At 40.6% G+C, this 26,868-nt stretch overlaps 3 protein-coding genes across 3 annotated transcripts in view; 1 reads left to right on the top strand and 2 right to left on the bottom strand.

The window, feature by feature from the left end:
• Window positions 1-25,430, bottom strand: part of LOC110346896 (protein FAM170A-like) — a 36,371-nt gene extending 10,941 nt beyond the window's left edge. The window contains exon 1 of the mRNA XM_087191472.1: window positions 25,265-25,430. The gene's annotated coding sequence lies outside the window, so the exon portion shown is untranslated. The remainder of the gene's footprint in view (window positions 1-25,264) is intronic.
• On the bottom strand, window positions 11,855-13,385 carry LOC106008232 (C-C motif chemokine 3). The gene is given in 4 exon segments (XM_013067747.3): window positions 11,855-12,368; window positions 12,741-12,852; window positions 13,201-13,269; window positions 13,272-13,385. Coding segments are annotated over 4 exon segments (342 nt in total). The 5' UTR covers window positions 13,342-13,385; the 3' UTR covers window positions 11,855-12,277.
• Window positions 16,611-18,458, top strand: LOC101714634 (C-C motif chemokine 3). Its single transcript, XM_004870670.4, has 3 exons — window positions 16,611-16,767; window positions 17,426-17,540; window positions 17,977-18,458. Exons 1-3 carry the CDS (start codon window positions 16,701-16,703, stop codon window positions 18,065-18,067), a joined length of 273 nt encoding a protein of 90 aa, XP_004870727.1. The 5' UTR covers window positions 16,611-16,700; the 3' UTR covers window positions 18,068-18,458.
• Window positions 25,431-26,868: the final 1,438 nt, after the last annotated feature.

Below are 26,868 nucleotides of genomic sequence, written 5' to 3' on the forward strand. Positions count from 1 at the left end.
CTCTTAATTGTCAAGCTTACTATATTAGAAGACTCCTGGGAAGGCAATTGGATCATGGGGCACTTTCTCATCAGTAAGTAGATTATCTACCAGTGTTCATAGCTGGATGTGCTTTTAGGAGGCTGGGCTTAGCTGGATGAGATGGGTCACTGGGGAGGGTATTCTCTCCCTAGCACTCTTCCACTCTGTTCTGCTTTCTGTTTGCATGAAGTGAGCAACACTGCTCTGCCATGAGCTTCTCTCTATAATTATGCTTCTGCTTTGAACTAGTTGACCACAGACTGAAACATGAGCCAAATAAGCCATTTCCTCCTTTTTTTTTTGGTACCAGGGATCAAACTCAGAACCTTCCACTTTCGAGGCAGCCAGTGGAACCACTGAGCTAAATCCCTGGTCCCCATTTCCTCCTTTAAGTTGCAGGTGTAAGGTATCTAGCAACAGGAAAGCTAATCAATACAAATATTGATGTAATAAAGTAAGACATTGGAAGGATGGGGATGTATGAGACAAAATATGCATATATCACTATGGAAATAAATAGGAAAATAAGACAAAATAACGTATTAGAAAAGTTAAGGATGGGTATATAAGCATATTACTAAAACTTTTGAATACATTTACCTCAAAAGAATAGGAGCTTGGCATAAAGAGGTGCAGCACAGAGACTTTTTAATACTTCTATACAAGAGATTCTATACAGGTCTGCAGAGCTTTCCACATTGTCATGCTCATAGTTAAAAACTGGTATTTAAAATGAGGAGTACCACTGTGGAAGTCAGTATGGAGATACCTCAAAGAACTAGGGCTAGAGGTCCCATTTGACCCAGCTATTCCCCTGCTGAGGATCTTCCTCAAAGAATTAAAAGAATCATACCACAGCGATGTATGTGCATCCATGTTTATAGCGGCACAGTTCGTACTAGCTAAAGCTTGGAAACAGCCCAAGTGCCCATCAACTGGAAACTGGATAAAGAAGATGTGGGTTTTTTTATAAAATGGAGTAGTACTCGCCATAAATAACGAGAAACTAGAGACATTTATAGCTAAATGGATGCACATTGAGGCCATACTCTTAAGTGAAATAAATAGGACACACGTAAATATCGAATAGTTTCTCTGGTGCGAGAAACAGAAAGTGTAAATAATGATTAAAATGAGTAACTGATAATTTGAAATAGGAAAAGGTCCAAAGGTGTAGGGGTGGTGGGAGGGGAAGGGGAAAGGGAAGAAGGGAAAGGAAAAATTATGAGAAAAGGAAAAAAATGAAAATGAAATCTATGAAAATAGGGAAGGGTGGAGGGGAGGAAGGGCACACAGTAATGGGGAAAAAAAATAAGAACTAAGATACATCATGTACAGGTACAAGCACCCAATGATAAATGTAAATGTATTGTATACCTAAAATGTACCAATAAAAGAATTTTTAAAAAGTAATTAAAATAAAATGAGTAACATGACTATCACACATATATACTGGTATACTGATATAAATAAAATAAAGATTTGTCAAAAATAAACTCCAAATATATCACAGATGTGGGTCCTCTGACCATTAGGTACCAAAATGGAATTATCCATGAAAGAGACCTATTGAGTAAATACTTATGAAGAATAAATAGTAGAGGCAGGGGTAAGCCAGAAATACCTTCAGGCAGTAATATGAGTCTGAGATGTGTGAAGAGAAAAAATGCAGGACTGTGTGGTTAAAGCCTCAGACTGCAGAGTAGTAGGTAGCCCAAGACCAACAGGAACCCATCAGAGTTCAACATGACACAGACATGGCCAGGCTGTAGGAGTTCCGTGCATCCAGTCAGATGTTGCAACAGCCTGGGAAGAGTGGTGGTGGCAGGAATGCTGTCAGATCCAAAAGTGCTGCAGAAGGAGGAGGCCAGCCAACCACTTTCCTGAGAACATGTGCCACTGAAGGAAGAGAAGACTTGGCCATACCCATGGCTGGCACACTAAAAATATGAACAATGGAAAAGCTTAGTTTCTCAATCGTATGTTCCAATTCTCATTTTAGAGATAATAGAGATTTAAGGTACACTTGAAGTATCAAGTCTCGTTTTAGAAACTACAGATTCTCTGGTTTATAAAGGTCTTCATTTTACAGAAAAAATTTATGATTCCTCATAATGGTATTTTTATATCCACAAAATGTTCTTAATTCAAAATAAACTTAGCACGGATATATATATATATATATATAATGTTTAAGTAATATCTGTATACATATAATCTTATTTAATATTATTCTACCAAATAATATAAAATATTATGGTATGCTAAGGTACAATAATAAAATATTTTGTGTTATTATCTTGGAAGCCATGAGTAATAGTAAACAGTCGTGAACTAGTTAAATTTAAAATTCTGTTTTCTATAATTTAAAAATGCTACTGAATTATCTCATTTACTCCCGATTCTAGACTATCATGAGTAATATTTTATCACTGTTTATTTAAAAAGAATATTGTAGGGTACAACATGGGAGATTATATATCACAGGATTCTGTTGCAGGAAGAAATCAACCAACCCAGGCAGAGAATAACAGATTCCTTCAAAAAGAACCCATCAAAGAGAACATTATACTCAAGAGATGCATTTGCAAGGCAAAAGTGAAAAAGAAAAAAAATATAAAAGAAAAAATAACATGTACAAGAACACATTGCAAAATAACATGGAATATCTAGAAAATCCTTAAGATGACCTATAGGGTAAGGTAGGATGTAGAGCTTATTTTGGAATTTACTACTGAATTTTGAGTTCAATATTTTCAGAAAATACATTGACTTTTTGACAGCTAATTGAGACATAATTCACAATTTTTTATTTAGGCAAAATCTCTCTGAAACTGGTGATGGGGACACTAGCAAGCTTCTCTTTGAGTGTCACACAGTCCAGAAGGTGAGCACTCACTGAAGAGCAGAAACGCCAGTGTGAGGTCCATTTGTCTCTTGACATGGAGCCTTATGAGCCAGGTGAAGGCAATCAGCCCCGTATTCTCAGAACTCGTGCATATCCACCTCATGAGCTGAGCACGTGATGACCAGACAAAAGGAGCCTGCAGCTCCCATCCCCATGCCTGAGACTTAGCCTCAGCTCAAGTACCTGGGAGCAGAATGAAGAATACTGACATCCTGCTCCTCCCCCAAAAGAAAGCCCTGTGACTGGGAACTGGGCGAGCCTTGTATTCTTGGACGGAGTAGTTTGGAGTGGAGTCTTCATCTTCCTGATCTGAAAGGGACAGGGAGAAGAAGCTTTTTTTTTCAATCACAGACTCTTGCCATTGTTACCAAATTCTCATAGGTCTTCTTGTATGGAAATTTCTTCATTTGCTCTTTGCCCTCAGTACCATTTCAATGGGTGTTTGTTATTTCACCATTGTTATTTCCCAAGTTTCACTGGAACCCAGGTCTGCAGAGCTTTCCACACTGTCATCCAAGTAGTTAAAAGCTGTTTGTTATTTAAAATGAGTAGTAATATGACTATATATATATTATGCATAGTTATAATCACACATATATTACAAGGATTTTTTTTTTTTTTTTGGTGCCAGGGATCGAACTCAGGTCCTTGTGCTTCAAGGCAGGCGGCGGAACCACTGAGCTAAATCCCTGGCCCAAAGAGGATTATTTTTAAATTTAACAAGGTCTGTTCCATTATTAACTGGAGATACAATAGTGAACAACACAGGTGAATTTCTTGCTCTTTTGGAATACATACTCTAAAATAAGGGAAGAAGTCAAATAAGCAAAGAATAAAGATCAGGTAGTTGTATATACTATGAATACAATTAAAACATGATGATGGACATAACGTGAGAGAGACAGTGAGTTCATCTTTAGGAAGGTGGTGACGGAGGAGCTTTTGATGAAGGGATACTTGGGTACAGACCAAAAGAGTGTGATAAGGCTAGTCAAGTGCTTATCTGTGGGAAGAATGTGCCAGGCTGGAGGGACACTAAATGCAAAGTCTCTAAGTCAGGAGTGTGCTTGGCATGTACAAGAAATTGCCAAGAGGCCAAAAAGGCTGAAATGTAGACGGGGAAAATATGAGGAAGTCAGTTCAGAAAAGCAGCAGGGAAAGAGTACACCCATACTTACAAGCCTTGCTGAGGATTTAGTGACATGGAAAAACCACTGAAAATTCAAAGCAGAGAGCGGTATGATCTGAGGTATGTTCTAGGAAGAGAATTTTCTGGATACTTTTAGGAGAATAGATCACAGTGAATCAAGCATCAAAATAGAAGAGTTAAAGGACTATTTCAACATATTAGATCACAGATAGATAACAGTGGGTTGGCTATCAGTGAGAAGATAGTGAGAAAAGGCTGACAACGGGTACATTTAAAAAGTTGGCCCTGTATGATGCAGTCGCGCATTTGATACAGCACAAGAAAAAGTATTTTAACTGATAAACTGGAAAAATAGAGTTGTCATTTAATAAGCTAGAAAAGTTCGAAAGAGGAGCATGTGAAGTATATAGAAAGAGAGTTTAGTGTTTTATCCATTAAGGTAATGAGGATGCCCTAAAGTCACATACAAAAACTAGGTTCACAAGAAGCAAAAACAGATATACAAAACAATTTAGAAATTTAGCAGAGTAAAAGTAAAACTGTACGGGCATTGAGTATAGTGAGTGATGATATAATGAGAAAGAGAAGCAATATAATAGTGAGGAATCTAGGACGATTTTGCTTTCTGACTTGGGCTTCTCTTTGGAAAATAATGCCATTTATCAAAATAGGAATCACAGAATGAGGTATGTCCTTTAAAAATTTGTTATGATTGAATTTCAAAAAAGCTTACTTTAATTGAATATTACTTTTGAGTATATTACTGACTTTGAGAGATTAAGCATGACTCTGTTACAGCTACATTAGTCTGACTCCTTGGAACAAAAAATGTATACCAAGAATTCTCACAGTCATCGATGAGAGATTAACCAGATTCTGTCAGACTACTGATGAATCTTCCAAATATTCTCTTTTGCCTATTAGTTTTCTATATCAGGCAAGGATATTCATAACTGGGCCAGGGAGTTAGCTCAGTAGTTCCAGCGCCTGCTTTGCAGGTGCAAAGGACCTGAGTTTAATCCCTGGTACCAAAAAAAAAAAAAAAAAAAGAATGTTCATAGGTACAATCAAGTCAGTTATCCTCTGGAATACTTAAAAGATTTCCCCAAATGAGCAGTACAAAGATTTTTTCTTTTTCCTTTCTTTTTTCTTTTCTTTTCTTGGTACCAGGGATCAAACTCGGGACACCTTGCACTTGCGAGGCAGGCAGTGGCACCACTGAGCTAAATCCCCGGCCCAGTACAAAGATTTTTTTAAAAAATAATATTTGATCCGAATTTTTTGGACCTGAGATTGAAGTTAAAAACCTTAAAATCATCCAAAGAAATGTGGTCTGTTTTCTGTTTCTAATAACACAATACTATACACTGGATAAATAATAACTAAAAGAAGTTCATTTGGGCTCACCATTCTGGTCCAAAGTCAAGGGACTGCATCTTGTGATAGCTTCTTGCTGGCAAAGTCCTAAGGCAACACAAGACTTAATCACGAGACAAGGAGTGTGCATGTGTATCTCCTCTGGTCTCTTCCTATCTTCTTATAAAACCACAAGTATTTGATTGTAGAGCCCCATTCTAATTAACTTATCCAACTAACCTAATCACTTCCCAAAGGCCCCACTTTTGAACACAGCAGTCATATTAAATTTCTGCCCTCTTAATATTTCACAATGGGATTTAAGCTCCAACATGAATTTCAGGAAGAATAAACTATATTCAAATCCAAGGAGGGAAAATTGATTTCCAAAAACATATCATAATTAATTTAAACATGACCCTTGAAAAAAGCACTTTTGCTTTTCTACTTCAGAGTATTACCTGTCATGGTCTGACTCCTAAAATTTTTCTTGGACACCATTAGACATCACTTTCTTCTGTGAAATATTTTACAGGAATCCAATGCTAGTCTGTATATTTGTGGTTCCTGATACCTTGCTAAAAAGATGTTATTTGATCAGATTAGCTTGCAAAGTAATGTATTTGGAGATTCTTCATGCTTTGACTTTTAAAGTGAAATTAAATTGCTTTTTATAACCCTCAAATAAATGAGATATATTTTATTAGTTATCAAGCAATAGATGAAATAGTGAACTCTACTTGTGATTCTCAGTGGAGGGATCGTTACATATTTCATGAATCAAACTTAGGTGTCATCTGTGCTTAGTACTGGTCATATTCTTCATTTATAAAAATTGTCTTTGATGCTCAGATTTTGCTTCTCCCTTGTAATCTGTTTTATGTTACTCATTTTCATTCTCCCTTTATCCTCTTTTTCTCCCATCTAGCATTTATTCTATTTTTGCTATACATGGGTATCTGGTAATACTGCTCTAAGTTCCTAGAAAACAAAGATAAATAAAATATATTTATCATCTCTGCCATCAAAGATTTGTAATATACTAAACATAAATAAAAGATAATCATTAATCAGTAGAAAAATGCCCAAGAGTAAGACAGTGAGGGAAAATAAGATTTCTAATGGAAAATAAGATTTCTAATGAAACTGAAATTTAAGCTGAGTATTAAAACATAAAGGCCAATATATGTAGACCATAAAAGAAATGTACTTAGGGAAATATCCCTGGAGCATAGGGAGTGCTACAGGAAATGTCTGGGTGTGTCTTTGGAAATTTAAATGGAATTAGACCATAAAAGCCATGCATGTCATGACATGGAGTTTGGATTCATTACTAAGAAAGGGCAGTGTTAATAGATATTATAATGCTACCCACACAAACTCAGCTGAGAGGTTCCCTGAATGTGGAATGGCAGGGAAAATAGCTCTACGAAGGGAAAGGGAAAATTACTATATTCATGTGGGATCCCACTCTTGTCCAACATCTTTCACTTCTCCCCTCAGCTCAAACCACTGGCCTTTGCTAGCCTGGAAGACTCCTTGAGCACATTAAAAAAGGCATTCTCTTGGAGCACTCTCAGCCCCGTGCCATGACTTATAGATGAAGGGAGACAACCTCAGCCCTTACCCAGCCAGAGACCTTTGTGGTCAGCAGCCTGAGACCATCTCACAGCTCAGTGTATCTCCCTCCTATTGGTAGGATGAGCAGGGTTTGTGTTTTGGGGGGTTTTTTGTTTTTTTGTTTTGGTACCAGGGATCGAACTCGGGTCCTTGCACTTGCGCAGCAGGCAGCGAAACCACTGAGCTAAAGCCCCGGCCCGGTAGGATGAGCAGAGTTTTTATTTTAAGTTTTTGTTGTTTCGGGACAAGGTCTTGATAATTGCCCACACCAGGCTCGAGCTTGCAGTCTTTCTGCCTTAGCCTCCTGGGAGTGCCAGATGGGTGATTTAAAAATTAAAGGATATAGTATTAATAATTATGCTGGCACATCCAGCACAAATGGAGTCTTCCCCCAAAGTGGAATATATTGTTCCCCTAACACATTTGAAGGGACGCTGGCAAGAAGGCTCAAGCCCTGCCTGCCCCTGATCAGCTGGTCCATGGAAACCTCAGCCAGGTGGTGGGTGTGGACCCCAACACTCTTTTTCTTTGCCTTGCCCTCTGTCTCCTGTTTTCTTCCCCACTGCTTATTTTGGCTTGGGCAAATCAACAAGTTCGTTGTGCAAGCAGACATACAAGAAAATGAGTTACCTTGCTCCAGACAACCCCAGTTTTTACAGATTTCTCTCTTGAGGCCCCTTCACTGAGCTTCAAGTGGGACTAATGAACCCACTGGGCTGCCCACTCCGTCCTTTACCTCTGTATAAAGATTGTATGGTCCTAGCTGCTAATGGGTTAGTTGAGCACACAAAGTCATTAACAAAAATTTAGCCCAGGACTCAGGAACTAGCCATCATGTATAGAGCAAGATGGAATATCCCGATCTAAGTCCTTTATTCAGGAAGGTATAGAATAGCAGTGGAGCTTATTATTACTGTAAAAGTAGAAAAGAATACTGAATAAAGTCAGGAAGTCTTGGGCCAGGGATTTAGCTCAGTGGTTCCACCACCTGCCTTGCAAGCCCAAGGTCCAGAGTTCAATCCCTGGTACCAAAAAAAAGTCAGGAAGTCTCTAAAACACTGACTGGCACATGAGAAGACAGTTCAGACTAAACCTTCAGTTGGGGAAGAAAACATAATGGTGAGATATAAATCACAAAATAATTAGTACATTTCACATATAAAGACAAAATTAATATAAGAAAGTTGGATATGCTTATTAGATATGTCTGATCCTCAGTTCTTTGTTTTCCCCCTTTGTCCTTAAGTGATCCTTTGGAAAATCATCTACCTCCTTTTGTAGTTGTGCACTGTGAGTTCATCACTATTGCTTGCTACAGAACTGATCAGCTCAAATAAATCAATGAACCCATTTCCCTAGCCCCAAGGGTTGGTTAAGATAGAGGTTAGCAAACTTTATAAAGGGCCAATAATTACTGTTACAGGTTTTGTGGGTCATACAACCCCTGTCACAAAACACAACTCTATTCTAGTGTGAAAATAGCTATAGACAATATATAAGCAAATTAGTCTGCCTGTGTTCCAACAAAATATTTTTATTAACACTAAACTTTGAAATTCACATAATTTTCATGTGTCTCAAAATAATTCTTTTGATTTTTTTCAATTATTTAATAAATATAAAATCTTAAGCTTTCAGGCCATATAAAAACAAGTAGTAGATCAAGTGCAGCCCACCTGTTCTGCTGACTCCTGGATTAAGAGATATGCTCCTAACCTAAGCTAAACCAATAAAAATGGGCCCCGGGCTCTTGACTCAAGATATGAGGACACCAACAATCTCTTCTCACAGCCATATTGCTCTAAGAAAAATAACCAGTCTTATTATTAAACTTTTAAAATGGAAGACCAGAAATTTAGAAAGAAACATGATCTATGGTAGCAGTAGCAAACCTATGGCATGCGGGCCACAGTGGGCTGTTTGTACCATTGAAAGCTCTAAAAGGTTCACCACTAGTGGTCTATGGTCACCACTGGATCAAGTTTTTTCCTGAAGCTAACTGTACTGTTTGAAGCTTTGGTTGTGTGAGCTAAGTTCCCCTTATCATTTATGACAGATTGGGTCAAGTTTTTCTAATATTGAAAACATTTTTTACTAATACAAACCACAGTGTTGTAAGTAACAGACCTCAAAAAGTAGAGCTGACTGAGTGCAGGATCTGAGGTTGAAGACACCTCTAATTAGCAGAACAGTTGGTTATCCCTATGGCCTGCCACATATGTGTGTGTGTGTGTGTGTGTGTGTGTGTGTTTTGTACCAGGGATCGAACTCAGGACCTTGTGCTTAAGAGGCAGGCATCAGCACCACTGAGCTAAATCCCTAACCCTAGCCTGCTATATATTTTAAGGCCATCTGCCTTCCAAGGTCTCACCAAAAAGAAAACTTCAAGATATCCAAGACCCATTGTTTCTTGCATAAGTCAGTAAGGCTAACTAAAAAAGAGATTTACTTTTAAACTAATTTTCCTGATAGCAGAGAAGGAAAGATAATAATTTTTGTAAGAAAGACCCTTTCTGCTTATTGCCCACAAACCCAGCTGGTTGAGAATCTGAAGCTTACACGCCTAGAAAAGCACCACTCCAAACCAACGTTAGTATAAACAGAAATACAAAGGGAAGAGATTAGGCAGGACACAAACGTTGGGTCTAGAATCAGTCTGATCTCCTTCTCAGATCCCTCCTAGCTATCTTGTTGATAAATAAATGTATTAGGGTTCTACAGAGAAACAAAACAGGTGCCTCTCTCTTTTTCTCTCTCTTCTCTCTTCATGCCTTTGATATAGATACATAGATATGTACTGGCATACATAAGATATAGATATGTAGATAAATAGATATATTAGGTACTGGCTGACACACTTATGGAGGCCTGCAGCAAGCTGGAGAACCAGAAAAGTCAGTGGTATAATTCAGTCCAAAGTCTGACTCCAAAGACTTGAGAACCAGGGGAGCTGACTGTAAGTCCCAGTCCAAGTTCAAAGGCCTTAGAATGGAAGCAGGAGATGATGGCCCAAGTCCCTGTCTAAGCCCAAAGGCCCAAGGACCAGCAAGGCCGATGTCCAGTGTCAGAAGAAGATGAAATGTCTCAACTCAAACCAAGAGGATGAATTCCTCTGCCTCTGCCTCTTTGTTCTCCTTGAGCCCTCAATGGATTGAATGATGGCTACCAGCATTGGTGAGAGAAGATCTTTAACCCAGTCTTTTGATTTAAATGTTGATGTCTTCTGGAAAGACCTCACAGACCCACCCAGAGATGATATTTTACCAGCTACCTACACAATGCTTAGCCCAATCAAGTTGACACATGAATTCGACCATCACAGTGAAGACCTGTGTTCTCGGTGAAGGTAGCTGGGATGCATCAGAGGCAAGAAGCCAATTGCAGAGGCTCCATGGCTGCAGCATTGTTCCACCAGCAGAGGGCAATGTAGTGATACAAGTCAATAATGTGGAACCGTGTGTAGGGTAGGACTCCCAGCTCCACACTGGACAAAGACGGGTTTCAAACTCCATTCTAGATGTGACGTTGTGTCTGACAGATTTTCAGCCCCTAATGAACTATCTTGAGGAATTAATCAAAAACAACTGTATTGGAAGCCTTCAAAAATCAGGAGTGACATTGTCTCTGAAAGGCTGTAGAAAAACAGCCTATGATTGTACATCAACGGTGGTTTGAACTTGGTTTCCATTAACATCACCTGGGGAGTTTTTAAATTACTCTATGTCAGGTCTCACCCAAATCCAACTAAATTTGTAACTTTGGAGGTGAAGCCTTGGTACTGGAGCTTACAAACTCCCTGAGGGATTCTACTGTGAGTTCAAGGTTGAGTAAGCACTGCTCTACACTTTAACTAATCCTTAGGTACCATTTAACACAAGAAATAGACACCTTTGTAAGAAGTATTCTCTCTGCAGAAGGTTGCCAGATACAATACAGGATGCCCAGTTGAATTTAAGTTTCAAATTAGTAACAATTTTTTTAAGTATATATCAAATATTACACAAGACATAGTCTTTTAAAAATTATTATTATCATCATTATTATTATTCACTTGGCAGTACTGAGGATTGAGCTCGTTCCCTTAAACATGCTAGGAAAGCACCCTACCAGTAAGCTACATCCCCAGCCTTTTTTATTTTGAGACAGGGTCTTGCTAAGTTGCCCAAGCTAGCTTCAAACTTGTGGTCCTCCTGCCTCAGCCTCCTGAGTAGCTGGGATTACAGACATGTATCACCACATCTGCCTTTCTATATTTGTTTGCTAACTCTGGTCACTGGAGCCTCCAAGCCTCACCCCAGAGATGGATGTAAATTTATTCCCCTCAAAAGCAGACCAGTGAACAACAGAGAATCTGACTGAGGTTCTCAGCTGACTTCCAAGTCGCAAGTCTTGGCTAGTCTACTAGCAGAGCTTGCTAAGACTCTTGCTAACATAAGCAAGCACTTAACACAGAACCCAGCATTTGATAAAGCCCTCAACAAATGTTAGCCATCATTCTTAGGAAAACTTTATGAAAAACAATTTATGTGCATAAAAATGCATCATCTTGTAATTTAAGTAGAAAATTTTATTGACCATATCTATTGTGATCTGGTTGTAAAATGATGAGTGTCAGTTTCCATGTTCCAGGAAAGCATCTCCAGGGAACATCCGGTTATGACTGCAGTAGTACTCTTTCCCATTCTTGTGGTTCCTGTCTCTTTTCATATTCCCCTACCCTTCTTCCAGTATTCCTCTCAACTGTAAATTCTTAGTTTGGAAAACAAAAATCAAAGGACTCAATGCAAAGAAAATGCTGGTTTACTGTTTATATAAGTGGCTTTTCATATTTTAAAAGCAGTGCTGGGAAAAATTATTCAATAAGCATTTGTTGTGTGATACAAGATACAATTTTTCTGTAGATGTTTAATTACACTCATTGAGTCACATATAGAAGAATTCAAAAAGCGCTGCAAAGAAAGGGGAAAGATGGTGATGAGGATATCATGTCAGAGGAAACAGTCACTGAATAACACAATTTAAAAATGGCAATAAATTACAAAAATGAAATGAGATACATAAACTTAAAATGAATGTTAAGGAGGACCCCAGAATGTGGCTGGGGTGACGATGGGACGCACAGAAGAAGTGGCCTCCAGAACTGCAGGGTCACCACCCTGGCTCAGGTGTTTGCTCCCAAATCAGCCCACAGGTCCAAGGCCTCCTTGCCACCTCCAGGCCACTCAGGAGTTCAGCTCCAGGTCGGTGATGTATTTCTGGACCCAGGTATTTCTGGGGTCAGTACAGACCTCCCGGCCTCTCTTGGTTTGGAAGCTGTGGAGGAAGGGAAAGGAGGCAACACTGAGGCCTCCAGTCAGGGAATCCTGGGACCTCCGCATCCTTCTCTGCCCAGACATCCCAGGGCCTGTCCACATGCTCATAAATTGCCCCCCTAACCTTGAGGTTCGCAGATTCCCCAAGTGTCTCCCCCAGAAAGCCAGCTTCCTGCTGCCCCTCCCCTCTCTTCCCACCTCCCAGGGGAAGGTCTTTCTGGACTCCCTGCAGGCCCCAGGTCAGGTCAGAAAACACCCCGGGGTCTCCCCTGGACTCCTGCCCTCACCGACCTAAGGGAGCTGAGGACCCTGGGGGGGTCTCCCTTCAGCCCACTCTCCCTCCTCAGGGGTGAACACAGAGACCAGCCCTTACATGACAGCTGGCTTGGGGCACTGGCTGCTCGTCTCATAATAGTCCACCACAAAATTGCGTGGGATCTTCTGGGAGATAAAGAAGCAGCAGGCAGTCGGGGTGTCAGCACCCACTACGACAGACAAGACAGGAAGAGCTCAAGTGATTGTTGAGGGAAAAAAGGCTTGGAAGGCAACCAAGGCTACACAGCAGGCCAGGGAGCCAACTGGATCCAGATTCTACTTCTTACGAAATCCCACATGGGCCTCCATTTTCTCATCCATGAAATGAGACTCTCTCTCCCTCTCTGTCTCCCAGAACTGAACAGAATTGCTAAACCCCTTAGGAAGGAAAATTCTCTGGAAACTAATCTCAAAATCCTTCTGGAGCTCCCTGTATGAAGATCTTAGCCACAGACTTCACACTGTGGTCCAAGCCAGGCCCAGAAAGGGGGGAATCCAAGAGCAAAAGACAGACTCACATGAGGCAGAGCAGGTCTGAGAGAAAAGGGTCTCAGTGAGGATCAGGACAGTGAGGGCAGCCACTGGGCCTCCATGTCACTGGGCAGCAGAGGATGAGTGAATTCAAGTGGTGGCCAAGTAGAGCTGGGACCTGAGGACATATAGCTGATTCCTCCTTCTGGGGTCTAAGACATCTCTTTATAGGCAGCCTTGGGACATCAGAAGATGAAAGTTTGAGGGGGGGGGGCTTTAACGATGGTGTTGGTGTTGCACTGTGCAACAAATAAACCAGGAGAGCTCTGGGTCACCACAAGGGCTCAGGCTATTTGGAAGAATGGGTCCTCTGCTTACTTGATGGGGAAATGGTTTCCACAGTGCAAGGAGGTGAGATGCTGGTGTCACCCTGAGACTAAGTTAACTGCTGCCTTCTCACCAAAGCAAACCTGAAGACAAAGCATTTCTCCCACAGAGCTGAGGCCCTGCTAGCTTCTCCAGCTAATCCAACAGCATGGATGTGCTGGTGATAATGCCACTGAGTCATGGAAGCATGACCCAAGATAAAGGCACGCCCTGGGTGGAAACAGCAATGTGAGGGAAGCTTCAGCGACAGGAGAGGCAAATATGAGGGTGGCTTGTAATTCAAATTTTTTTACATTATTTATAATGTGAACTATAAATTATTCCCCAGAATAAACACTAATCTTTTAAATATGCAAAAAGCAAACAAAAATAGAAACTGATTTAGTATATGGAAGCTGGGGTAAGCAGCAGGGCAAATGCAGGTAAGAACATGTGAATTTTTCTCTACATTCTTGCCTTCCCATTGTGGCATATATGAATTCTGAGATATAATCTGAGGAAATTTCCCTTGAAGGCAGGAAAAATTCTATTACCCAAACCTAACCACATTCAAAATTCCTATTTCTTTATTTCAAGTGCATTTTTCTTTTTTTTTCTTTTCTTTTTTATTAGTATATGTTTCCAATATATAGTAACTATAATTATCTTGGGGATACACAGTACATAAAGAGATGACATCTTAATCATTTTTACTTCCTCTTCTCCTCATTTCCCTCCATCCTCAGATCCCCTTCCATCTCCACAAAGTCTACATCTCAGTTTCCTATCATTTAACTTTTATTGTACTCTTAAATTATTTATACTTTGGGTTTCTCAAAACCAACGAGAAAGTGCGTGGTATTTAACCTGTGTCTAATTTATTTCGCTTAGCATTATGGTCTCAAGGTACATCCATTTTCCTACAAATGACTCAATTTATCCTTCTTAATAACTCCATTGTGTATATATACCACATTTTCCTTATTCATTTACCTGTTGATGGACCTATAGACTGATTTCAAGATTTAGCTATTATGAGTTGTGTGGCTATAAACTAATGTAACCACTGTGGAAATAAGTGTGGAGATTCCTCAAAAAAACCCTAAAAATAGAAATTCTATTTGACCCAGCTATAACCTCTTCTGGCTGTCTTTCCAAAATAATTAAAGATATCATATTACAGTGATACATGCATGCTCATGTTTATTGAATTTTTTTTAGGCTTACCATGGTTCTATTTGCTTATTTGTTTTTTTTACTGCTTACTGTGTGTCAGAGGAAGGGGGCACATTATTGTGGTCCAGATAAAGACAGAACTTGGTATGTTTCTTATCTGTATATAACATTAAAGACTCTTCCAAGTTATCCCAGTATTTTTTTTTTTTGGTACCGGGGATCGAACTTGGGTCCTTGCACTTGCGAGGCAGGCGGTGGAAACACTGAGCTAAATCCCCAGCCCCTCCCAGTACTTTTTTAAGAGTTGCCTAATTTACTCAACCGTCAGCTTTGTACATTAATGTTATTGTGCATATTTGGACTGGTTTCAATTTTTAATCATTATGAGAAAGCTGTATCAAATGTTTTATACAAAAAAACCCAACTTCTTCCATAAAGAAGCTTATTTTCATAGGACATTTTCCTAGCCATGGGCTTCCTGGGTCAAAACATAAGGACACTCAGAGCTCCTGATCCATACAGGTCCCATACTCAATACACATTCATGTCTACAACCTGGTGTTGAGCCTGACAAATGGAACATGGTAAGGATCTGTGACTGTCTGATGAATCAAGCCATGATTAAAAATCTGACCTCACCGTTCTTGTTATGCCTGTAGCCCAGACACTAATTCTTAACTTCCTACCACTGGTTAATGTTTTTTCTTAGAAATACTAATCTACATAATGTCACAGTCTTTTTTCACCCAAAGTGCGGCTGACGTGTGACTTGTGCTGCCCGGGACAATGTGACAGTACCATGTATGTCACTGAGTGTGGGCCAAGAAGCAGCAGCAGAGCATTGCTCTGTGGGAGGAAGTCTGAATCTATAGATTTTTCCACGCACTTTTGGCTTTCACACTAATATCTCACCTCCTCTCATTGGCAAAATGTTTCCACACAATTAGCCACCAAAAATGAGCAGTCAAGTTATTCTTGTACATGCTGAACCTTGTGAAACTCAACATACCCCAGAATGTATAACTCAGAGCATAACATTGTGCAGAGTCTCTCTGGTCATCTCCAGCCTCCACTCCAATCCTTCACAGTTGCCTATTAAAGGACAGGGACATGACCTGAGCCACAGAAGAATGTCAGCCCTTATAACCACACAAGCCAGTTTCCTAACTTATTAGTCAGTGATCACCAAAGAAATCTGATTAATACAATGGTTTTTCCAATAAAAAATGCTAGGTAGGTCCATCACATATTGATATAACAAAAAAAAAGTCTTGGGCCAAGGATTTAGCTCAGTGGTTCTGTGCTTGCCTGGCAAGAGCAAGATCCTGAGTTCGATCCCTGGTACAAAAAAAAAATCTTGAATCCTTCTTCACATCAAATATAAAAATCAGCTAGATGGATTTTAAATTTAAGTATCAATGCTGAAGCAATAAAGCCTCCAGAAGTTAACAGAGAAAGGTATCTTTATTACCTTAGGATAGAAAAAGATTTCTCATTGGAGTACAAAACCCCTAATCCTATACATAAGTATATCAATATATTTAACTATATTAAAGTTAAGAACAATTGTGGTTTTTTGAGACAAGGTCTCTCTATGTGCCATGGTGCATGCCTATAGTCTCAGCTACTCAGGTGGCCAAGACAAGAGGACCACTTGAGCTCAGGAGTTTGAGTCACCCTAGGCAACATACAGGGACACACACACACACAGTGGAAAGCCCATCAAAGTACACTGCTTTATCAAAGGAGGCTGTGACCACTGCCTTCAGAGAAATATCTATCACGGGAAGAAGAAACAGCATAACCACAGGCAACTTTGGGTTGTGCAACTTACATGACACCACTCTACTTAAAGTTTCTTGCTAATGCTCCTGCAATTTCTATGTCCTCATGGTCCGGGGCTGTATATAAAAGGAAGGAGATAGCTCAGATCCTAGGAGGCTAGCAATAGTGATAGCAAAGCCCCAGCTCAGCTCTGCTCACACTCCTCTGCCTGTCCAGCATCATGAAGCCCCTCATGACTGCCCTCTTGGTCCTCTTCTGCACAACAATGCTCTGCTCCTGTGAAGAAGGTAAGTCTGTTGTCCCATTTCCTTTAACTGTTGCTCCCTAACCGAAAGTCAAAATACATCGGCCCAAGAGCCACCACAATAAACAACCAAGTGTTGAATTGGGTTTCAACATGACACAGCTGTTTCCATCGAAAGGATTCAAATGGAGTCTATCGTTAGGGCCAGCAGAATGGAAGTTGGGGGAAGTTTTATACTAATTTTTAGATGAGAACATGGAAGTCTAATTTATTGGGCCATTACCAGGAGGTAGAATCTAGGTCTGTGTACTTAGTTCCCATTGGTGCTGGTAAGTTTTAGAAGTGCCTCAATAGTAGTCCCTAAGAATGCAACCTCTTGGGTAACTTAGACGAGATGTTCCTACTTTTCTCAGCTATCTTATGATTTACGAGATTGGGAAAAGAAATTTCCCTGAAATAGAGTTGGGAGAAGGGAATAGATTATCTAGAGAGCTTCATTTCATATAGAGTAAGATAAGGGCCAAAATAGACAAAAACCAAAGTCAAGACTAAGGAAATTAATAAGCAACAAAAAGCTAAATTATTTCTAATTGTGTTCCCCCACACCTCAACTCTGAGCTATGCTGTCTCCTCACCTTTCCCTGGCCCTCTCCAGCTTGCCTGTTTTGGGCAACTCCTGTGGTCCTTGTTCCCTCACTCAGATAAGCGTCACACCGCACCTGACTGCTGCTTCTCCTTCATCTCCCGTCAGATCCCCCACAATCTTGTGGTAGCCTATTTTAAGACCAGTGGCACATGCCTTACAGATGGTATCATGTAAGTACCAGTTCTTTTCCTTACCCCTAGGGAGACACAGATTTGGCGGGGGGGATCCTGGGAGAGTCGATGTGTAAGCAGTTCACAGGTCCACCAGCTAGTGGATAAGAATCCCTTTTCAAGTCTGTTGCGCATACAGAACACAGAGGAGGCTGCAGGGCTATTCCTGACATTGGCCAGAGCCTGCAGGGAGCCAGGGAGGACCTTCCCAGAAGTAGAGGGAAGAGAGGAGAGAATGAGACAGCAGAAAGGAAGAGGCTTGAGCGGATCTCCACAAATCATCCAGGGAAGGCCTGGGAGACCTGCTATTTGGGGGGATGATTTCTTGACAAAATGGATTCCTCTTGAGCTGCCCCTAGGGATGAAATAGGAGAGGTCACAGATGATAAAGATGTCCTCACTCCTTGTCATATGTATACTTCTGCCCCCTTCATAGCTTTCTCACCAAAAAAGGCCTGTATATCTGTGCCGATTCCAGCAATGACTGGGTCCAGGAATACATCAGGGACCTGGAGGCGAATTCTTGAATGGTCCAGCAGGAACGAGGGAGAGGTGTTTGAAGATGGAGAACCAGGAGACTGTCCCTGCAACCCCATGAGTTATCTCTCCTGTGGGTCCCTCCCCACTCCACTAACCACACTCTGAACCCTTTAACTTTAATTTAGTTAACCAACTTAAATTTTATATCATGTTACTCACCTGATGTTTCCTCTGAGAAGTCAAATGACACCCTCTTATTCCTAGTCCCCTTCCTAGTCATTCATACAGTGGTTGACTGATAGTTATGATGAAAGGCTGTGCTCCTCTCTCTGGATATTCATTTGACCAAATCCATCAACAGATGCTTACTGAGTTTTTAGGAGCCCTTTACTTGGTTCAAACCAATGTCAGAATAATAAAAATTATTTTTATATTCTGAAATAAATCTTGGGCTTCTGACTATTCTTTTTTGTTTTACTGAGAAATCATGTTCATTGATGAGGGAGAATGATAGGCCTCCAAGTAGGAAAGGAAAGCAAGAGAATGAGCATTATTTGGGGCACACTAGGCTTACCGCTAGTGACACATTCCTCATAGAATGAAAAAGAAGCAAAGTATTAAAAACAAATACAGAGGGCCGGGGATTTAGCTCAGTGGTTCCACCACCTGCCTCGCAAGCTAAGGACCTGAGTTCGAACCCCATACCAAAAAAACAAAAAACAAATACAGGGCCGGGGATTTAGCTCAGCGGTTTCACCTCCTGCTGCGCAAGTGCAAGGACCCGAGTTTGATCCCTAGTACCAAAAAAACCCCAAAAAACCCAAATACAAATGTATATATATAAAGGAAATCTATCAATTGAATAAACACCAAAACAAGGGATTTTATCATACATATGTATACATTTTCACAAATTAAACTTTCCTAAGAATAAAGACTAACAGACTAACAGTTTTGAAGACTTACTCTAAACCACGACCTACAGCCAAGGTTTCTGTGCACTGCCTAGTCTTCAGAATATCACTGTGTATTGTATATGCTCTGATTATCCCCATTTGACATATGAGGAAACAGTTAAAACCTTAAAAAGCTTGCCCCAGATCAGTCAGATGCTAAATTGGGATCAAATCTACACGCCAGAGCAAGTCCCACACTCTTAATTAATCACTAGGAAAGCGTCTCTCCACGTGCCCATGTTCCACATGAAACATTCAGCAGAAATGCAGTGCCCTGATTAAGAGAGAGCCTATGTACTCCAGGTAAGAACCATCCTTTGGGACAGGGCAACGGCAAGATGGCTCAGGTTCAGCACATGGCATACTTCACAGAAAATCTAATTTTCCTTGACAAGCCAGTCTGACAAAAACTCTCTACCCAGCCCCTGATCTCCAACTGCATTCTCAACTAATTCTGTGAAAATAAAAGACTCTCCGATGTCAGGTCAGAAAGAGGGAAGGAGGGGCCACCATGGCCCAGAAATCTCCCTACCAACTACATCCTTCTGCCCTTCTCCATCGCTTCCAAACTAAACTAAGAGGCTGGCTAGTCTCTGCCAGCCCTAGTGTTAACAGATGAGGAAACACAAGTTCCTAGAGTTTAACTTCCCCGTGGCTATGTAATTAGCAGTGTTGGGATTTAACCCTGGGTCCATGTTCCACGCTTTTATCCATCAGATCTTTGCCTGTCAAGCTGTCACTCCACCTGGAACAGATTTAAACTGCCTATTCCATGACCAGGGCATTTTGCCTCCAGCTAACCAGATCAGTTTTCTTGGCCCTTATTTGCTTTTATGAAAGTGGCAGAGCTACAGTTTTCTCTGTAAAAGAGAGGAGTGATTCTCTCCTCTCCTCTCTCTCCAATCTCATAGAGTATGGGATGTGGGAAGAGGTGTAGGGTTAGCCCTGTCATCTTCAGAGAGATCTGCTCTGGTCTTTTAAAAACAGGACGACAGCTTCTACAGCAGGATAAATCTCATTCAATGTGTTATTAAATAACAAATAAAGTTAAGGAAAACAGAGAGCAGTGAGACTGCTTAATGCTGGAAGGTAAAAGAGAATAATTATTCATCAAATTATTCCAGAACTTTGCAACACAGATAAGAAATCCACATCTAATTCCCCAACTTTAGAAAAGATATACATAAATTATATGAGTTAGCAGTCTTCATACATCAAGACCGAATGAAGAAATAACACAGATACCATGGTTTGAGTAAATGTCTTCTAAAAGCCCATGTGTCAAAGGCTTGGTCTCTGGCCAGGGGCACGAGTGGAGTGGTATAACCCCTGGGCGGTGAGGTCCAGTGGGAGGTCCTCACATGACCCGGACTGTGCCCTCAAAGGGAGTAGTGGGACTCTGGACATTTCTTATTCTTTTTTACACTTTCCAGCTATAAGGTGGATGGCTTCTCTTTGCCACATTGTAACTGCTATGCTGCCATACCACACCCATGTCCATAGCAGCACAATTTGTAATAGCTAAATCTTGGAAACAGCCTAGATGCCCATCCTCAGATGGATGGATAAAGAAGTGGCTTTTATATACAATGGAGTACTACTCTGCCATAAAGAAGGATAGACTTGAGACAATTTTATGTAAATGGATGCACCTTGAGACCATATTTTTAAGTGAAATAAATTGGACACACATGTTTAAATATTGCATTGTTTCTCTTGTGTGAGGAAAACAAAAGGGTAAATAAGGACCAAAATGTATAATAGATACTAAGAAATGAGAAGAAAATGTTCAAATAAAAAAGGGAACAAGGCGGGTAAAGGGAAGGAAGGGAAAAGGAAAAAAGAATAGAAGGAAAAATGGAAACAAAGCTTTTGTAAATAAGGAGGGGAAGAAGGGCTGAAGGGAGGGGAGGGGAATGGGGGAATAAAAGAAAAATCAAGATATATTATGTACAGGTACAAATTCCCTATGATGAATGTGATCATTGTGTATATCAAAAGTTTACTGATAAAATTAAACTTTTAAAAAATTGCTGTGCTGGGCTGGGGATTTAGCTCAGTGGGTCCGGCGCCTGCCTCGAAAGCTCAAGGTTCCGAGTTCGATCCCGGTACCAAATAAATAAATAAATAAAATAAAATAAAATAAAAAATAAAAAATTGCTATGCTATGCGTCCTTACCACAAACCTGAAAGCAATGGAGCCAATCAATCATGGACTGAAACTTCCAACACTGTGATCCAAAATAATCCTTTTCTCTTTGTAAATTGATTATTTGTTAGAGATGGAATGCTAACACAACACATTGCAGACTTAAGTGTATCAACAACCATAATTTTGCTTCCAGATAAAATGAAAATTTGCCGTTTCCTATTATCTATCCTTACTACTATTAGAATTGAAAACAAATGTTGATCCAGAGGAGGTCTTGGTGGTACTGACCAAGACCAATTCAACAGGTAGGTAATCAGGGGTGCGGGGGTAGTGGGGTGCAAATGAAGAATGAAATTCATGCCAAGTCTCCAATATACAGACATGACCAGGGCTCCACCCACACCAGGACCTTTAAATTTACTCCCTCTGGAATTGCAATGTGTTATGTACATGTACCAATCCCCTATAGTGAATGCAATCATTATGTAACATAAACATGTACTAGAAAAATAAAATAAAATTTAAATATAAAATAAAAATTTTAAAAATAAAATAAATTTACTCCCCTTGCCTTCTCACCATCTGTCTCTTTTTTCCCCAAGACTTGTACAAAAATGTTTTTGTTAGCTGTACTCAAAATATTCCCAGGCAGGGCTGGGGATTTAGCTCAGTGGTGCTGTGTCTGCCTCCCAAGTGCAAGGTCCTGAGTTCAAACCCCAGTACCAAAAAAAAAAGTCCCAAACTTCATTCAAATTCAACCCCAATGTCTATCATGTCAGTTCTGATGATGTCAGTTCTGCTGTAACATGAGAAATGCAATCCTAAAAATCATCACATTATGCAAAATCACGGAACAAGACCCACAGGACTGATGAGGGAATGAGGTTGGTGCACCATACTCAAGCACTTCACCAGGGACGCTTTAAAAAATTATAGTCATAATGAAAACAGTGGCACCATTTTTATACACATTAAATAGCTAACATAAATACCACAATAAATATGGCACTTTTTAAAAGATCTAAATTTGCTATGAAAGTAGAAGTAAGAAGGGTTGAAATTTGTAAATTATCGTAAAGCAGTAAGGTCATCTGAAATCAGAAATTTGTAACTCTAGTTGTGCTGGGTGAAGCTAACAACACAAACACAGGCAGTAAACTGGGTAGCTCGTAGGTGTTTGAAGTACGTGTATGCGTGTGTGTGTGTGTGTGTGTGTGTTTGTATGCATTTTGAGAATTCTTATATGGTTAATGAAGGAAAAACAAAATTTTGTGTTATGCTCTAATTGTTTCCTTATACAGCAATCATACTGGAATAAATTTGCATTTTCTAAATAAGCATTTTAACAGACTGAATATGCATACATACAATGGAATACTACTCAGTTACAAAAAGGAGCCAACTATGTACAACAATACTGATAAATCTCTAAGGCACAATGATAAGCAAATCAATCCTTAGTGAAAAAAGCTATATGCTTACGCCATTTACATAATATTATTTAAAAAGTGAAATTATCAAGACAGGAATTACATTAATGGTTGCCAAGAACTAAGGGTCGTGGAAGGTGATTAAAAAGGGGGCACAAATTATACACATAAAAACGACCAAATGTAACTGAATTACATCTTAATAAACCTGACTCCCTGTTCCTCCATACAAACAACATTGAAGGTTACCGATAGAAAAATAAAACAAAATGAATTAAAGAGTGACCCACTAATGAGATCTGATCATGGAGAAGATTCTTGAAACCTCTTTATGCTTCCAGCTTTCTGAACCACAGGACATCTTTTTAAATTTATAGTCCATTTAACATCTGAGTAACTGGTAATTTCTCTTTACAGTCTTGTTCTTGGGCCAGGGATTTGGCTCAGTGGTTCCGGTGCCTGCCTCGCAAGTGCAACGTCCAGAGTTTGATCCCCGGTACCAAAAAAACAAAAAACCTATAAAGTCTTGTTCTCAGCTTTCTGTATCTCAAGGAATTTCTTTGCTCCTTTGTTTTAACCACAGAAGGTTTTCTTAAGCTCTCCTACATCTGACATCAATGATTGAAAGCTCAGTGTCCCAGAATGGTTCCTTCTTTTCAACAGCCCAGAGTGTTTGGATGGATGTATCTCAGACTTTCTGCCAGTTAACCCTCAACTGTTTTTTATTTTTCACTTTAAGACAGGATCTTTCTAAGTTGCCAAATAGCCCAGGCTAACCTTGAACTTGTGATCCTCCTGTCTCAAACCTCCCAGAGTGTTGGGATTACAGACACACACCACAACACCTAACTCAGATTTTTCTTGCCAGTCTCATTAAGAGCATGCAGAGTTAGCAGGTAAAGGCTGGAGGAAGCAGACCTGAGAGGAAAAAAACCCTGGAAATAAGTGGGGCCTTCATCAAATCCAAAGCAACTCTTCCAAAGGCACCAGGAATGTTACCACTTCCCTGCAGTCTCAGCTACTCAGGATGCCGAGGCAGGAGGATCATAAATTTGAGGCTAACATCAAATTAGACAGGGTGGAGGAAAGGATCAGTAAAGTTGAACATGGATCAATGGAAAGAATTTAAACTAAAACACAAAAAGAGGAAAAAAAATTGTTAAAAATAAAAAGAACACATCCAAGACAGGTAGAAAAGTAGTGTATTAACGTAACATACATTAGAGCCAGGTGTAGTGGCACACATCTGTGATCCCAGCACTTGGAAGGCTGAGGCAGGAGGATCACTGTGAGTTTGAGGCCAACCTGGCCTACATAGTGAGTTCAAAGCCAGTCTAAACTACACATCAAGACCCTGTCTCAAAAAAATAAACAAATAAAAAATAATCTACATGGACTTGGAATCCCAGATAGGAGAGAGAAAATGAGTAAGAAAAAATATTTTAAATCATGATTGATGAAAGACATCACTACCATCCAAAATTCTCAGGCATCCATGCAAGATAACTACAAAGAAAATGACAGGAATAACAATCAACTGCTGCAAATACAAGATAAACAATAAGTTGTAAAAGCAACTAGAAGAAAAAATATACATTACATACAGGGAGACAGCAATACAAATGCTGGATGTCATTTTACCAAAAAAACAAGGAGGCAGAGACAATGTAATAACATCTTGAAAGTCAAACTAGAATTCTATATACACCAAAAATAACCTTCAAGAATGAAGACAGAACAAGAACATGTTCAAAACGTAAACATTGCTCAAAGAAGCTCTTAAGGTTTAAGGAAAATAATAGACAGAATCCTAGATCTGCAGGAAGTAAAGAGAAAGAATAACTATCTAGAAAAATATAAAACATCCTATTTTAACATCTTTTTATTAGATAATATCATATAATATCTATTCCCTAAGCAAAATAGCAGTGCATTGTACAAGACGTATCATTTATAAAAAAACACACAACAGGGGCCGGGGATTTAGCTCAGTGGTTTTGCTGCCTGCTGCTCAAGCGCAAGAACCCAAGTTCGATTCCCCGGTACCAAAAAAAAAAAAAAAAATACGACAAAAGTACAGAACCATTGGCTGGGGAAAATGGATGTATATTATGGTAAGAACCTCATATTATTTATAAAGTAGGGTTTTTTTGTTTTTGTTTCTTTTGGTACCGGAGATCGTACTCAGGACCTTGTGCTTGCAAGGCAGGTGCCGGAACCACTGAGCTAAATCCCCAGCCCTTATTTATAAAGTAGTGTAAAATGAAAGAAAATAAAGAGATACCAAAAGATACTCAATTAACAAAAAAGAAAAAAATAAATAAAATAAAAATTTAAAGACAAACATGGATGAAAAATAATAATGCTAACTACAAGAAGTCAGACCAGAGAAAACACGCGTGGCATTCTCTCATGTATATAAAGAGTACAGTACTACATTTAGGACCACAACACTGGCCCCACGGCAGCGACCGAGCAGTGGCTCGATTCCTTGGCGGCGCTGGGGGGGGGGGGGGGGGCCTTCACGTCGCACTACACCGACGAGCTTCCGCACCCGGCCGTGGGCAACCAGTCCAGACCAGGCAAAGCCGCTGCTGCAAGTGGCGCACAGGCACTTCGAAACCACCCTGAGCACGTTTTCCCAAGACACCAACATTCCCAACAGTCACCACCCGACCCCCATGATGTATGCGCCCAGCAACACACCTGCTACACCGTCCAACTTCCTCGACACGTCCTCCAAGCTTCGCACCTCCGAGGGCCTGCAGAGCAACAACGGCCCCTTGATGGCCGCGGCCTGCTCCCCGCTGCAAGCTTCAGCCCTCTGGGCCTGCCCCCCACCCAGCCACTAGGCGGCCTGGATCCTGCCCTCCTCCCCCACCTCTTTCCACGCCTCCACTGCCCACAGCCCACGTGCCCCCCCAGCACAGCAGGGGGGCGCCCACGGGAAGCCTTGGCGGCGATGGATAGCGGGAGACCAGACTGGATGCCGCTGGGCCCTGGGCTGGAGCAATGGGGGCAGTCCAGGGTTGTGGGGACACGGGGCTGGGGGGAGAAGGTTCCTTAAGATCGCACTGGAAGATTTTATAAAAGAATTTTTGTGGTGAGGGGACTTTAGTAAACTTCGTGGGTCGCTTGAGTCCCTCAAGGGTTTTGCTTTAGGCAGGTTTTTTTCTCTAATATATAATAAGTGAGAGTGGGCCACACACTTGGGGTGCGGGGGGCGGGGGAAAGGGCTGCAAGAATCTTTCCCTACAAGGACCCGAGTTCGATCCCCTGTACCAAAACAAACAATCTTTCCCTTGCCAGGATCCCTTCCTTCACCTCAGTCTTGGGAGGAAAGGGGAAATAGTGCCTCAAAGCCAGGGGGAATGGTCTTGCAGTCAGCTGTCTGTGAGCTGCCTCCTTTCAGAAGTGACACTCACAAACAGGAAGAAGACCCCACCTGGGGGGCTGCCACTTAGCAGCTGCAGGAAGGGTTTCACTAGGGCCCTTTTGGCATCACCAAGCTCTCCCTGTCTCCCAGCCCTGTTGCTGTTGTACCCAGAATTCTTCCTCTTTGCCACCCTTCATTGCTGGTTATGGCCCCTCAGTGGCTTTGTAGCTCTTGTTACCGCTGTCTCCACCTGGGTGTGCAGGGCTCATAGGATTGAAGGGCTGGCTTGAGTCAAAGGCCAGGCTCTGCCCAGTGGGGAACGTGAGTGTCCTGTCCCACAGGTTCCCAGCCTCTCCTCTTATGTGTCCAGGGTCAGAGAAAATGGACCTGGGAGAGCTTGCCTTTGGGTTCCATTCCTAAATGTAAAAGAGACTTTTCTTTTTAAAAAATTATTTTATATACATTGCATTTAGAAAAATGATGGGAAAATGACACACCAAAATATTAATAGTGGCAAACCATGGGGGTTTTTTCCTCTTCTTAGATTTTACTCAGAGAAAGGCATAGACCAGTTTTGTTAAAAATTTATTTACAATTACACATAAAAATTTTACACTAAATACCGAAGTTTCTCTAGTGTGAGAAACTGAAAGTGTAAATAAAGACTAAAAGGTATAATAGATAATGTGAAATAGGAAGAAAAGGGGCAAAGGGGAAGGGGAAGTGGGAGGGATAGGGGAAAGGAAAGAAGGGAATGGAATTAACATGAGAAAATGAAAAACTGGAAACAAAGTCTTTGTAAATAGGGAGGGATGGAGGGGTTGAAGGGAGGGCAGGGGAATGGGGAAAAAATAAGAACCAAGAGAGATTATGTAAAGGTCAAATTTCCAATGATGAACGTCATTATATTGTATACCTAAAATGTACCAATGAA

This window comes from Heterocephalus glaber, unplaced genomic scaffold (assembly GCF_053883595.1).
Source record: "Heterocephalus glaber isolate CG9 unplaced genomic scaffold, H.glaber_assembly_v1.0 deba00001564, whole genome shotgun sequence".
Lineage (NCBI taxonomy): Eukaryota > Metazoa > Chordata > Mammalia > Rodentia > Bathyergidae > Heterocephalus > Heterocephalus glaber.